This window comes from Vanessa atalanta, chromosome 28, assembly GCF_905147765.1.
Source record: "Vanessa atalanta chromosome 28, ilVanAtal1.2, whole genome shotgun sequence".
NCBI lineage: Eukaryota > Metazoa > Arthropoda > Insecta > Lepidoptera > Nymphalidae > Vanessa > Vanessa atalanta.
Genome location: NC_061898.1, coordinates 5,401,143 through 5,416,682, shown reverse-complemented (window position 1 = coordinate 5,416,682; position 15,540 = coordinate 5,401,143). Strand labels below are relative to the sequence as shown.

Below are 15,540 nucleotides of genomic sequence, written 5' to 3'. Positions count from 1 at the left end.
CACTTCCCATCAGGTGAGCCTCCTGCTCGTTTGCCCCCTATAACATAAAAAAAAGCAAGCTCGAACTCCAAGGACCATACGACTTTTTATGTTCTAACACCTGTCGACCATTAAAAAGCGAAGCCGACGACAAGTAGTGCTAAACTTTATATTTGGGGATAGATATAATATGAGGAGTGGGCGGTAACCAGACGATCCTACCACCTAAATAATAAACATGTTACTTCCAGGTGCAATATGTGAACATCACCCGGATGTGGTCGAAGCGGAAATGACGAATATATGGCGAGTGTTCCTCAATTTACTGGATTCGAACAAACACACTGTGAGTTTTTTTATTGTAAAAAATATGGCGTTGTAAAAAATATTGACCATTCCTTACATCGCCAATGCGTCACCAACCTTGGGAACTAAGATGTTTGGTCCTTTGTGTACACTGCCTGGTGTACTCTGGCTCACTCTGCAAACCGTAACAACAATGATAAGTACTGCTGTATTTCGCACATACTTGTCCTATACTAAAGTGCGTAGTCCACTGGTCTCCCATGAGATTAGCCGCTATGACTGAAAACTCCACCAGTAAATCTTAGTCCGCCTTTATAAACTTGGATTTTCTTATATTGAAATGTAACCGATACGATATTTTTTCAAAAAAAAATCGACTAAATAAATTTCTGAAAAAGTTAATTAGCTATCTCTTAGTGAATTAGCTATCACATAGCCCCCCATAATGGGGGGGGGGGAAGTATGAAAGAAAACATCGCGAGTGAAACTGCACTCGTTAAATTCTTGGTGTCGCCGATGATCCTTTGATTGGCATTTATTGTAGTTGATTATTTCCCATATTAAATACTCTCGTGATATTTTTCAGGTGACCGTCATAAAAGCAGTGCTGGAAGGCATCATGGGACTCTTCAAGTATTTCGAGATGGATCTGCCGACGATGGAACTTAATACATTCTACGACAAGCTCGTCAGCTTCCTCGATCTGCCGAGATGTGAGACAAGTTAGTATATGTTGAACCCGTCTGGTTAGGTACCACCCTTCATGTATACTACCGTCAAACAGCGATGCGTATTGTAATTTTTCAGTTTGAAGGGTGAGTCTGTTAGTGTAACTACAGGCACAAGGGAGAACAGTACCCAAAATTATTGGTGCATTGGTGATGTAAGGAATGTTTAATATTTGTTACAATGGCAATGTCTTTGGTGGTGGTGGTGACCACTTACCATAGTGTAACCCATTTGTCCGTCCGCCTACCTATTTATTAATAAAAGAATGAGCTCAGTGTTAGCGCCATCATGGTTTAAACTCCGTGCTGTCACAATTTCTTGAGGATAGAAGACACATTTTGCGCGACTTGGTTTTCGGATTATGTTTATTATCAGTTTAAAAACAATACTAGTATTTTGTGTCTAATTTAATAGTAATTTCGCAGTTTAGATTCATAAATGTTGTATCGTGTTAGTTTGGTAAATTATAATTCGACATACAGCCAATAGATGGCGCTGATATATTTCTGAATCGCGGTATAGTTTCGTTCACATCAACAGCATACCCAGAGAGTGGTTCTTCCATAAAGTATAAGGGTCAGTCCGAGCCTGGTTTTCGTGGATTTCCTCCTAACTCGAGCTTTTCCTCACTAGCAGTAGCTTTAGTTACCGCGGAAATCTTTTAGGCCTGAAAGGTCAGGGTCGTACTCGTGACCCAGTGGTCGTCTGAGTTGGTATGCAATTTCCTGGTCGGAGTCATATCAGGTGGTTGACGGTCGTCGTCGCCCTGTCAATCGTGGTCTTCCACATCGTCGACAGCCGCGCCAGCGCAGGCGGTCGGTAGAAGCTCGTCGAGGCTAACTAATTCATCGATCGACTACTAGATGGCGCCGTGCATCAATTTCAAATCGCGCAACAGCTGGGTTCGATTATTCGTACTCACTAATTAAGTTTAAATTTCTTTATATTGGAGTTTTACCAACAGTGTGAAGTTTAATCTGCTAGTGCAAGTGAGGACAATTTGCACCCGAGTTAGACTCTTAGACGGGTAAATAACGCCCCGTCCGCTCCGCCCGCAGCGGTGCTGTCGCTGCTGCAGCGCCACGCGCGGCTGTTCCGCGAGCGCGTGTGCGCGTGCGCGCGCGTGCGCGGCGCCGTGCGCGCGCGGCTGTGCGGCGCGGGGTGCGGGCGCGCTCGGACGGCGCTGCGGGCGCTGTACGCCGCCGCCGCGCTCGTGGCGGACGACGCCCTGTTGCAGGTTACGTCCGATAGATACATGTATCCGGGTCCCTTGGACGTTCCGTCGTATGAAGCATGTCTATAATGAAAAAAATAAAAGAAAGTTATGTCCTATCGAATTATCTAAGTGTTTATATTAATTTATCCATCTCGCGTCATCATGTAAATGTTTCCTTTTTGCGATGACTTATTTTGACTATATCAATATTTTGAATTAGCAAACTCGATATCCATGTTCAAATATAGAATCTCGATTTTTTTTCATAACCGTAAGTGCGACAGCGAATAGTGTGCGAGTGAGAAAGCAAGATCGTCAACCCTTAGCGATAATTTCAAAGACAATTTTAATTTCAGAAAATCATCACCACCGAAATCGAACCACTTACGAAATCGGATAACTATTACGAAAAAATCACAGCGCTGTTCGTGTTGACGGACTTACACAGGAGCAAGGGTTTCGGGGATTTGAACGAGTACATAGACATACAAGCTTTGGAGTGCGATATAAGACGTGGGAACATAAATTACGAGACCTGTGAATCTGTAAGTATTCATGTAAACCATAAAATATACATATATCAAATATATAAATAGATTCTCTATATGTTGTAGTTGCTTTATTGAATATATAGACATTTTATTGCCAATATTATTTTGACGACATCCGTGGTCGAGTAGTGTGTACAGCGGTATTCATGGATACGCCACTCCTAGGTCCCGGGTTCGAACCCAAAGGACATACTAGTTTTTTATACCTACCTGCCCCCCCACAATTGTATGTCATTTGGGTAATGACAGTTAAAAGTGATTATAAAAATCAAAATCAAATTATTCTTTATTCAAGTATGCTTTCACAAGCACTTTTAAATCATTATTTAACAAACTGTAAAAATACCGCCGGTTCGGAATGTAAATTCTACCGAGAACAACAGACAAGGAACTCATTAGTTACTTTTCCAACATTTAAAATACAAAGTCTGTGTATGTAACACATCCTGCCTGGAAGTCAATAAGTATTAGCTCCACGCTTTCCTATCATCTATACAATCTTGTATCTAATAATATGCTTTGTTTATTAATTTAATTTTTACAAATGATTTGTTTTTATGAATCTTAATTAATGTTTTGTAATTATTGGCTGTAAATAAGCATTGTATTTAATATGTTTCAGGTTTCATGGTGTGTTCAGTCAAACGTTCTCTACAGTGATCGTCTCCTACAAACAGCCATTATGTTCTACGACAAGTTCGTAGAATTGAAACGCAAAGAAGTCATAATACATTCAGTCCTACAAGCTAATAAGGATGTTAGATATGTGAGTATATTGTGTAATAAATAAATGGTGGGTAAGTTCCCACTGTTGGGCAAATTGGATCTTTATTCAAGTAGGCTCATAAAAGCACATTTGAATCGTCATAGATTCTAACGGGAACCGGCTAGGAATCATATTTTGGTGGTGTGTACGTATGTGTCAGAATCTCTTTCGAGACATGCACACATTTGGAAAGTATCTGTTTTTTTTATTTTAATTGTTTATTAGGGAATTAAAAACTTTGTTATGAGGAAGGTCTTGAGCGTGGACGTGGATGGATATAGAGGCTGCGCCGACCCCGAATCAAATTGGGATAAGGGCAAGAGGAGGATGATGATGATATTATGGAAACAAACTGTATAATGTTTTTTTTCTGTCATGGGTAGGCGGCAAATTGCCCTGATGGTTAGTGGTTACTGCTGCCATTAAACATTGGCACTGTGATAAATGCGAACTATCTCTTGGAACGCCAATCCCATCAACATTGAGACCTATGTTAAGTCCCTTGTGCCTGTAGTTACACAGTATAAATGCGTATGGGGGGGGGGTCTTCTACCCGGAATACCTTCCAGCACTGATTATATTATTTAAATTAGTTTTTACAACTTTACAGGCAACAGTTATGTTTCTGATATCAGTGACGTGCCGTGCGGCCGTCCAACAACAATACATGCGGCTGTGGCGCGACTTGTTCGACTCTAACGACAGGACGGATAACTTGGTGATGGAATACGCGCCGTATATTGTTGATGATGTGATGGAATACTTTTTGGGAGTGATCGAGGGCTTAGGCGATGAAGTGAGTACATGTACACGTCTGTAAGTTTCCCACTGCTGGGCTAATGTCTCGTCTCCCTAGTTTAGGAGCATATTCTATCACGCTGCTCCAATGCGGGTTGATGAATGACATTAGACACATGCCGGTTTCCTCACAATGTTTTCCTTCGCCAAGCACGAGATGTATTATGAACACAAAATAAGCTCATGAAAATTAAGTGGTGCTTGAACCCGCATTCATCGGTTAAGATGTACGCGCTCTAACCACTAGGCTATCTCGGCTCATCTTCATAAAGTGATAAAACGGACAATTTATATTATGTATTAAATAACAAAAAGTATTAATCAATGTTATTCATGTTAATGTTTGTGTCTATTTACAGGAGATGCCGCCGAGGGTGACGTCACAGCTGTCAGTGCTGGTGCTCGTGCTGCGGTCACACCCGCGTGCGCACGCACGTCTCGCGCGTGCGCTGTGTGCGGCGTCGCGCACGTGCGTGCGTGCCGTGTGTGCTGCTATTGTGTGTGCTGTGTGTTCTGGGATCTGTTACGAGGTACGTGCATATATCTACGTATATATACTCATTACAGATTGTGTTTTTTATTTTTTAGCATTAGCAGCCTGTAAATTTTTTTCCCACTGCTGGGCTAAAGGCCTCCTCTCCCTTTGAGGAGAAGGTTTGGAGCATATTCCACCGCGCTGCTCCAATGCGGGTTGGCGGAATACACATGTGGCAAAATTTCGTTGAAATTAGACACACGCAGGTTTCCTCACGATGTTTTCCTTCACCGCCGAGCACGAGATAAATTATAAACACAAATTAAGCACATGAAAATTCAGTGGTGTTTGCCTGGGTTTGAAGCCGATATCATCGGTTAAGATGCACGCGTTCTAAACACTAGGCCATCTCGGCTCATTTTTATTGGGATTGGCCAAAAAGCCATTATTGTTTTTTAATTTTTAAATGTGGATCACGACATATAACAAGTGCTAAACTATTCGTCAGTGAAATTATTTCAGAATATTCAGAAAGTACTTCGGTACAATCAAAGATGAGCCGAGATAACCCAGCTTCGAATACACACATATCAATCGAAGATTACAGGTTCGAAGCCGGTCAAATACAACGAATTTAATATGTACAGTCGGGGTGAGAAATGGTTCGTCACCTTAAGGTCTATTTTCGTGTGCTCAGTATGAGCGATAATCTGCTTTACCGATTGAGTATGACATATTGCGTCGCAATGTACACTATTTTGAACCTAGTTATCATACCGTGTTAGTTTAATTTTACGTGCAGTTTTCTGTTTAATGCTTTAGTTTCAAAATGTGTTAAGAGTTTACGACTTGATAAAGGAATGAATTTGAAAACTGACGAAGGTTTTCTTACTCTGACTGTACCATTCTATAGCATAGTAGTGTTGTGGAACGTGATCCTAATCTTCTCTAATGAGAGAAGAAATTACCCCATTAATTAAATTTAAATATTAAATATCGGACAATATCACGTTCATTACTCTGATTCCAATGTGAGTAGCTAAAGCACTTGTGTTATGGAAAATCAGCAGTAACGACGGTACCACAAACACCCAGACCCGAGACAACATAGAAAACTAATGAACTTTTTCTACATCGACTCGGCCAGGAATCGAACCCGGGACCTCGGAGTGGCGTACCCATAAAAACCGGTGTACACACTATTCGACCACGGAGGTCGTCATTAATGTTTTTTTTTGATAGGCGGACTGACAAATGGATCACCTGATGGTATGTGGTCACCACTGCCCATAGACATTGGCGCTGTATAAAAAAATAACCATTCCTTACATTCGCCACCAACATTGGGAGTTAAGATATTATTACGGACGGTACTGAACACAACGATACTAACTATTGTTGTTTGCCGGTAGAATTTCTGATGAGTTATTGGTAGCTACCCAGACGGGTATACACAAAGCCCTACCGCAGTTAAATTTTAACAATGAATCGATATTTTCTTTCAGGATATTTCAATAGAACAGTGTCCAGAAGACGAAGAGAAGTTACAATGCTCGCTGGCGCTCATTGAAGTGTTAGATAATAGCCCGTACTGCGATACGGAATTGATCATTGCTCTCGAGGTATGTATTTAAGAGGCCTAGGTCCTGGGTTCAAATACTCGGTCGAGCCTATAAAAAAAGTTATTGAGTTTTACTCGCTTGGATTGGTATTTGGTCGGTCCTGTGCCTGAATTCTGGTTGTGACTGTTTGTCACCATCACCTAACTAATTACAAAACTCATTGGATGTAAATTTAAAAATATCGGCGTTTTTCAACGCGAACTGTCTATACCTGAAATAATTATGTATGCTTAAAATGATTAACCAGGTTAAGTTAAAATGAGTTGTTGGTGGGGGAAATGTTATTGAGGAAAAAAACCGACCAAGTACGAGTCGGACACGCGCGCGAATGGTTCTGTATCTGTATCTGCAAAAAAGTCATGTCTGTTATATGAGAGCCATCTTAAATATTTATTTAATTAATTTTTTTAATATTTATTGTTATATCGGCAACAGAAATACATCATCCTGTCAAAATTTCAACTGTCGAACTGCAACGGTTCATGAGCCACGGGCATACAGCCATGTGACAGATGGATAGACAGTGGAGTCTTCGTAATAGGGTCCCGTTTTATCTTTCGGCTACGGAACCCTAAAAATACTATAAATCATTTTTTTTTATGGCATTGGTTGGCGGACGAGCGTATGGGCCACCTGATGGTAAGTGGTCACCACCGCCCATAGACAAAGGCGCTGTAAGAAATATTAACTATTCCTTACATCATCAATGCGCTACCAACCTTGGGAACTAAGATGGTACGTCCCTTGTGTCTGTGATTACACTGGCTCACTCACCCTTCTAACCGGAACACAACAATACAGTGTACTGTTATTTGGCGGTAGAATATCTGATGAGTGGGTGGTACCTACCCAGACGGGCTTGCACAAAGCCCTACCACCAAGTAAAATCATCATATCGAAATTATTTTCTTTCAGACGATATTTACAAGTAACGACGTGGATGCGTCTACTTTGAGCAGAGCTCTGGTTGTATTGGAGGACGTTTTACAGAGAAAAGGAGCTGACGACACGAGAGCGATTGAAGTAAGTCGTCTGAAGTCTAAGTTCAAGTGAAAAGCCTTTATTCAATACAGAAGTGTTACACTTGCTTATCGATGGTTAAAAGTCTACCACCGGTTCGGAAATTACCACCTCGGACCTGAGAGGAACCGACGCAAGAAACTCTCATTTCATACAATAATAATAAATATGTTTTCGTTATTTGAAAGAGCCCAGCGATAGTATCATTCCCGACGTGTGCGATCAAAGAAGCACAGAGCACAGCACAGGCATGCGTTGATTACACAATGCGGGAACCTTTAAGGGAACCAAGGTTAACAAAGCGTGAAAATGTTTTTGGGATAGATTCTATCACGTATTTAAGCAGCGTTGTGAATGGGGACGAGCCGAGATGGCCCAGTGGTTAGAACGCGTGCATCTTAACCGATGATTTCGGGTTCAAACCCAGGTAGGCACCGCTGAAATTTCATGTGCTTAATTTGTGTTTATTTTTTTTTTTATTTTATTTTATTAGGAATGCAAACAGTGACGTTAAAAAGTATTAAATGACAAATATAAATAACAAATCACCATTTAGAATTATAATTCATCTCGTGCTCGGCGGTGAAGGAAAACATCGTGAGGAAACCTGCATGTGTCTAATTTCAACGAAATTCTGCCACACGTGTATTCCACCAACCCGCAATTGAGCACCGAGGTGGAATATGCTCCAAACCTTCTCCTCAAAGAAAGAGGAGGCCTTAGTCCAGCAGAGGGAAATTTACAGGCTGCTAATGTAAAAAAAATGGGAACGGGGTTCTTAACCATTTTCAAAATGAGAGACTTTGGGTAATATATGTATACGATCGCTTCTATCGTTGCGTTAATAAATAGTTTGATAGTTTAAGTCGTCAAATCACCGAGACATATACAATCAGTTCGAAATATTTCTGTTTCAGATAATTCGTCGAGTTGAAAAGAGATCGAGACGGATCGACAGACAGAAGAAAGACGAGCGGGTTTTATATAGAGATATAGTTATGTTCCTAGGTGAGACACGAGGATTAAGATTATTCAAGTAGGCTTTTACAAGCAATTTTTAATCACTTGACAAAATTATATTTAGTGAAGCTACCGCCGGTTTTGAATTTAGATTCTACTGAGAGGAACCGGCAAGAAAATATGTTTTAAAGTTATATATCTAGCTTGAAACAAGTAGCTCCACGCTTTTATCATAATAAATAAAAAAGGGGGCCCGAATGAATTTATAGTCAGCGTCACTCGCCCACCGCCGACCACGCACGGAGCGTCAGCAAAAGTCGGCGAGATTTGTCGCTGTGGACGTGTGTCGATCTCTTGGCCGCGGGAGTGTCGCACTTGTTGCGTACCGGATACGTTCGTGGCATGTTACTTACTTACTGTTTGAAGCTCATTTAAAAATAGTTAAGTTTATATAAATATTAGAAGAGCTTGGAGTTAGGGACTTTGTGCTAACCCGTCTGGGTAGGTACCACCCGCTCATCAGACATTCTACCGCCGAGTTTGAAGGTTGAGTGAGCCAGTGTAACTAAAGTAATAAAGGACGTAACATCTTAGTTCCCAAGGTTGGTGGCGCATTGATCTAAGAATAATTATTATTTCTTACAGTGGTGACCACTTACCATCAGACTTACCATAACACATATCTACGTAGAAATAATATACTAAAGTCTCATAACCATTTCTTTGCTAACGCTCTTTTGTCCAAGAACTGTCAATTTCGATATATTTCGACAAGGTTCTATCTCATATAGAGCCGTGAGTCTTGTTATATTTTACTTGATAATTAATTTCAGGTAAATATGGCGTAACAAATAACGATACTACGAATTTGGACAATATCCTAATTGCCAGATTGAAAAATAAAATATTACTGGAGTTGCCATACGACAATACTACATTTAAGGTAAGACACTGTAACTATTCCTTTATTATTCCCATGTATATGTATACATTTACTATGCAATCTAATGAATTTATTTGTATGTATATATATGTATGTATGTATGTATGTATGTATGTGTGTAAACTCTCCAAAACAACTCGACCAACATTGATTAAATTTTAATATGTGCTTAATTGGGTCTACGGATGACTTATATTGAACCCGGTAGGTGGCGCTGCGACCGATGGTATCTTTAAAAAAATGTATTAAAATAACAATAATTAATTATCACGTATATATGTAAATAGTATGGTCCGTTAACAATACATTTAAAGCTAACGACCATCTACTTTTTATTTTTGCCCATATCCCCCACTAAGAACGCCTGGTGCGCCCCAGCTTACCGGAATACCCGCTCGATCAGGGGATCGCTTACGCACGGCACCGTGACGCCCCGACGGTTCACCTTTAGATTCTAACCCGCAATGCCCAACTGTGCTATCATGTTAACATATGTGATTGTTTGATATTTCAGATCAACTTGCAAGGAGTTCTGCAGGCAGCCCTAGAACAAGAAGACGTTGACGCTTGCAAGACACTCTGCGCGGTTATCTGTGCCAATTGTAAGTATAGACGCTAATATCTAATATCGAATCGTGTGCAAACAAAAATTGTGTTATTTTTTCATTACATTAGCAGCCTGTAAATTTCTCACTGCTGGGCCTCCTCTTCCTTTGTGGAGAAGGTTTGGACCATATTCCACCGCGCTGCTCCAATGCGGGTTGAAATTAGACACATGCAGGTTACCTCACGATGTTTTCCTTCACCGCCGAGCACGAGATGAATTATAAACACAGATTAAGCACGTGAAAATTCAGTGTTGCCTAGTTTTGAACCCGAAATCATCGGTTTAGATGTACGCGTTCTAACCACTGGGCCATCTCGGCTCTCAACATTATGTTAGTTAAATATAATTATATATGTATTTAATACATCCTGTCTGGATGTCAACAAGTATTATCGCAACGCTTTTTTATCATGTATGTATGTATGTATGGCCTGGTGGGGCTTCTAATAATGCATAAAAAACCTTACAAATTTATTATGACTCGAATTGAATACTGGACCTAAGATCTTAAACGATTAATATAATAAATGTACACTACCCCCCCCCCCACCTCCTACACGCGGACGGAATCTGACGAAGCTACTATTACTATTATTACATAGTGTAAATAATAATTCTTTGTACTCTTCAGTGGCGGCGAAGACAGACGAAGTCGTCCAGAGGGCGCTAATCAGAGTCCTCGTGACCCTGGCGCGGGGCGCGGGGGGCGCGGGGGGCGCGGGGGGCGCGGGGGGCGCGGTGCACGAGTTGGTCGCTGTGAGTCATTTCATTTCATTGGAAGGTTAACTTCGTTCTGCGGAATGGTACACATTGCATGCGATTCGCTAACAGCTCTGCTGTATTGTGCTCTACAGACAGTTCTCGATTAAAATATCTTTATTTGTAATTCAACGCTATTTGTAATTATTTATATCCACTTTCGCTTCCAAAGTTTCGATAGCAGTGTACCTGACGTTGTTATCATAGAGTATTCAATTGAACCGTCAATATTTAAACACCACCAAAATGCGACCTCCAGCGAGAAGAAACGGCAGCAAACTCGCGTAGTTGCCCTTTTTCGAGTAAACATATTTACGATGCTGTTACTCACAATAAGTGTCCAGTCTGTCCTGTGTGAGTCCGAGGCTAAATCCGGGCGTCTTTTTTTTTTCGTAAAGTCTCCAAGCTCTCGACCAATGATATCGCGTCAATTCAAGGTCAAATCAGTTCATTTGTCGTTCGTCCTCTTGCGGTTCGAACAGACAAAACATAATAATAATACCATTGCTGTATTCATAATATATATTTTTATCCTCAGTATATAATAAGGGAGAAGTCGCATCGATCTCGCGAAACTCTTCTAGAAGCCCTGGAATCGCTTCTCAAATCCGAAGCAGATGATTTGCTTCTACGGAATGTTGTTGAAAGCGTTATTTATTATGAAGATTTAAAATGTGAGTATTGCGGGATTTTATTTAAAGAGAACATTAAACTTTAAACATTGCATGATAACATTTATTTTTAAAAATAATATCAATTAATTTGTACAAAACTTTAGTTGGATATAAATAATTGTTAAACAATTATTAAGTTATTTTAAGATTATAATTAATAATGATATATAATATTGGTTTAGATGTAATAATAGTTATTACGGTAAACATACTCGTATATACCAACACATCTTTTTATAATAGCATTAGCATCATCATTAGCAGCCTGTAAATTTTCCCACTGCTGGGCTAAAGGCCTCCTCTCCCTTTGAGGAGAAGGTTTGGAGCATATTCCACCACGCTGCTCCAATGCGGGTTGGCGGAATACACATGTGGCAGAATTTCGTTGAAATTAGACACATGCAGGTTTCCTCACGATGTTTTCCTTCACCGCCGAGCACGAGATGAGTTATAAACACAAATTAAACACATGAAAATTCAGTGGTGCCTGTCTGGGTTTGAATCCGAAATCATCGGTTAAGATGCACGCGTTCTAACCACTGGGCCATCTTGGCTTTTTATAATAGAGAGTTACATAATAAAAACTTTAGTTTTTTTTTGTATGGCATCGGTTGGCGGACGAGCATATGGGCCACCTAAGTAAGTGGTCACCACCGTCCATAGACAAAGGCGCTGTAAGAAATATTAGCCATTCCTTACATCACCTATGCGCCACCAACCTCGGGAACTAAGATGTTATGTCCCTTGTGCCTGTGATACAGAATACTGTTATTTGGCGGTAGAATATCTGATAAGTGGGTGGTACCTAACCAGACGGGCTTGCACAAAACCCTACCACCACTTTAGTTAAGAGAGGAGTTACTCCAGATTGATAATATTGATCTTTAATTTTTGTTCTTGATTTCAAATCAATTTATGTCGCATCTAATGCATCTATTAATGATAAATACTATCGAAAAACGAAATGATGACGTCACAATCACACCCCCTCCCCTCCATCAGAGATTATTAAGTCAAGGATGTTTTCAGCTAACAGACAAGCCATCTTAGACGTAATCGAAAAACTGCTACAATTACTAGGAGATAATAATTTGTTATGTAAGAAATATTTACCGGAAATACTCACTAAAGTGTTAAAATCTCAAGACGCGAACCTCATCAAAATCGTAACAGATATGTTCAAGGACAAAATAGAGTTGTACGATGAAGATGTTCTAAAGAACACGACAGATAACGTGTTCGTAATATTGAATTCGACGGAAAACAAAATGGCCGACGCGTCAATCAAGATGGCGGTGATGCTTGCAAATAATATCTTCGAAAGGAAAAACGATTCAAGATCTATTCTGGATTACTATTTGACCGTTGACGGAGTTCGTTTAGCAGTTCTAGTGGCGTTTAAACATGTATGTGATTTTGATGTAAAAATAATGATTGGAAACTTGAAGGATAAACTGTTTTCCTGTGACCATTTCGATGAAGACGACGGGATATTTGATTTCGTTGCTGAATACATGGACGTCCTAGTTGACGTAGAGTGTGCGGTACGTAAATATGTAACTAGTCCCCCAGCTTTGCTCGCGTTTTTGGGTTGTTCGTCGGCCTATAGGCATCATAACCTTGCTTCGTTCCGAATTTTGTCAAATTCGGTCCTGTGGTTTGACCGATAATATTAGTATACATTGTACGTGATGATGTATATGTATGTAAAATTGTTCGTTGAGTGGCTAGCTGACGAGGATGGCGATACCGAGGTTCCTAGGTTCAAATCTCAAGTTGGACCAGTCAAAGTTGTTTCATCGAAACTTTTAAAAATAGCTCATAGACATTAGCGCCGTAATATTAACCATTCCTTACATCGCCAACGCGAATCCGATCTTGGGAACTAAGATGTTATGTCTTTTGTGTCTGTGGTAAACCTGGCTCACTGAACTCTTCACCTGGAACACAAGAATATTCAGTATCTCTGTGGGGCAGTCTAATATCTGATGAGTGGGTGTCGACCCAGGCGAACTCGTACAAAGTCCTTCCACCAAGTAAATTCTCGATTGTCGGATTGACAAGATAACATTTTTTTTTTAAATTATTTTTAACGATAAAGGTTAGGACTAGATAAACTTCAAGGACTAAGACATAAGAGATTTGCTAGATTTATTACATTTATATAGAGTTTGTGTTCGCCCACAAATTTGCGCATAATTCGCGATCCCTTTGCGCAGAAAAAAAACCAACAGATTTCAAAATTATATATATATCACATTACAGAATACGCATAATCTTCTATCGAGAGCGATTAAAAAATTGACACCGGAATTAGTAGTATCGAAAAAAATCGTACTGTCGAAGTGTCTGTCACTGTTGAAAGGAACGAGGAATCAAGAAACGAATACGATTGAAAAAAGCTTAGAATTCGTTCTAAAGTCATTTCCGATTAAAGATATCACGGAATCTGTAGAGAAATATTCGTTCGAAGCGAAACACGAGATTTATCTTAACGCGCTAAACATATTGACGGACCTATACGGCGATGGACCGATTTTGATGGAGTTCTCCCGTTATATGAAGTCGTGGCTGGGATGGATAGTTAAGTTGAATTCGACGGGTTACATCGACAGGTGCTTGAAATCGAAGATGGCGTATTTGAACGACTTGGTCGCCGTTTCGCTGAAGTTTTATACTGACGATGAAATAATATCATCGGTTTTAAAGGGTGAGTGTTTAAATTATTATTCGTTTGAATATTTTAACTTTGCCGCTCCGACGTGTATTTTTTTAAGTGGAATGAACAGTATTTTAAACTGGACTTAAATTGTTTTTTTTTATGATATAGGTAGCCGGATAAATGGGCCACCTGATGGTAAGTGGTGACCACCGCCCATAGACAACGGTGCTGTAAAAAATACTATATGTTAACCATTCACCGTTTATGATTTAGGTTGGTGGACCAGCAAATGGTCCATTTGATGGTAAATGTACACCGCCCCCCCCCCATAACATTTTGTAAGAAACGCTTTGTAAGAAATATAAATTGTTCAATAGCTTACATCTCCGACCTTGGGAACTTTGATGTTATGTCTCTCGTGTCTGTACCTATCTCCGTTATATAAAAAAACCCCTATGCGTTTTAAAATAGATACTTTTTTTAGGGGATGAAGAAACAGGCGTTAAATTCTTAAGCGATTTTATGCCGGCGACATTCAAATACTTGGTGACGAAACCGTACGCGTTGTTGACGGCCGGTGTGAGACAGTGTTGTTCGTTGTTGAACGATGTCGTCGTGTACGCGGTGCGGAGGAACAGGGGGGTTGAAGTTGTGGAGCCCGTTGATGCGGTGAGTGCAATTTTATTAACAATCGGAGTCAATGCTAAGAGACTTCAGAGAGAGATAAACGCCTTCAGGCTCTTTCAAATAACGGAAATAGATTATTACTTCGTGTAAAAATATTTATTAAAACGGTTACGAGGTCTTTATTTCCGAACCGATTGTAGTTTTTTACAAGTAATGCTTCTATATTTAATAAACATTTTAATCTTATGTGTCCTCCTTCAAAGCTCAAACCAAAGCGCCTTCTATGACGAAACAGTCGCAGTGATTGGCCAACGCCTCTGATTGGCTGATAAAACCAATAAGACAAATCATAAAATTAGAATTAAGCCCAAATAAAATTCTTTATCTTTCGATGGAACCGAGGCCGACTATCGTGTCACGTCTAAATGTTTCACTTGAATACTGACGTGATGTATAGCAATGATAAACTCGATATGATGGAATTCCTCCCTAGTTATAAATACTTGTTAAAAATACTTCAGGTCTGGTCGACTTATGCACCCATATCGACCTTCGATGAAAAGTACTCGATGTTGCTGTATCTGTCAAATAAGCTACCACCAAGTTCTGATCCCGTGCAGTGGGTGGTCACTACTGTAAAAGAGGGGAGTCTCGTTGAGAAGATTAAATTAGTGATGTTACTGGACGATGAATTAACGTAAGTAGATTTTAAAGAGCCGAGATGGTCCAGTGGTTAGAACGCGTGCATCGTAACCGATGATTTTGGGTTCAAACCCAGGCAGGCACCACTGAATTTTCATGTGCTTAATTTGTGTTTATAATTCATCTCGTGCTCGGCGGTGAAGG

The 15,540-nt window shown here is 40.1% G+C and overlaps 1 protein-coding gene across 1 annotated transcript in view; it reads left to right on the top strand.

The window, feature by feature from the left end:
• Nucleotides 1–15,540, top strand: part of LOC125074559 — a 56,034-nt gene that overhangs the window by 2,691 nt on the left and 37,803 nt on the right. Inside the window, exons 4-21 of the mRNA XM_047685885.1 lie at nucleotides 231–325; nucleotides 872–1,007; nucleotides 2,073–2,251; nucleotides 2,587–2,775; nucleotides 3,404–3,547; nucleotides 4,158–4,343; nucleotides 4,705–4,875; nucleotides 6,326–6,442; nucleotides 7,358–7,465; nucleotides 8,380–8,470; nucleotides 9,256–9,365; nucleotides 9,880–9,967; nucleotides 10,604–10,728; nucleotides 11,270–11,405; nucleotides 12,435–12,949; nucleotides 13,671–14,115; nucleotides 14,552–14,736; nucleotides 15,216–15,391. Of these exons, the coding sequence (XP_047541841.1) occupies nucleotides 231–325; nucleotides 872–1,007; nucleotides 2,073–2,251; nucleotides 2,587–2,775; nucleotides 3,404–3,547; nucleotides 4,158–4,343; nucleotides 4,705–4,875; nucleotides 6,326–6,442; nucleotides 7,358–7,465; nucleotides 8,380–8,470; nucleotides 9,256–9,365; nucleotides 9,880–9,967; nucleotides 10,604–10,728; nucleotides 11,270–11,405; nucleotides 12,435–12,949; nucleotides 13,671–14,115; nucleotides 14,552–14,736; nucleotides 15,216–15,391 (3,196 nt within the window). The remainder of the gene's footprint in view (nucleotides 1–230; nucleotides 326–871; nucleotides 1,008–2,072; nucleotides 2,252–2,586; nucleotides 2,776–3,403; nucleotides 3,548–4,157; nucleotides 4,344–4,704; nucleotides 4,876–6,325; nucleotides 6,443–7,357; nucleotides 7,466–8,379; nucleotides 8,471–9,255; nucleotides 9,366–9,879; nucleotides 9,968–10,603; nucleotides 10,729–11,269; nucleotides 11,406–12,434; nucleotides 12,950–13,670; nucleotides 14,116–14,551; nucleotides 14,737–15,215; nucleotides 15,392–15,540) is intronic.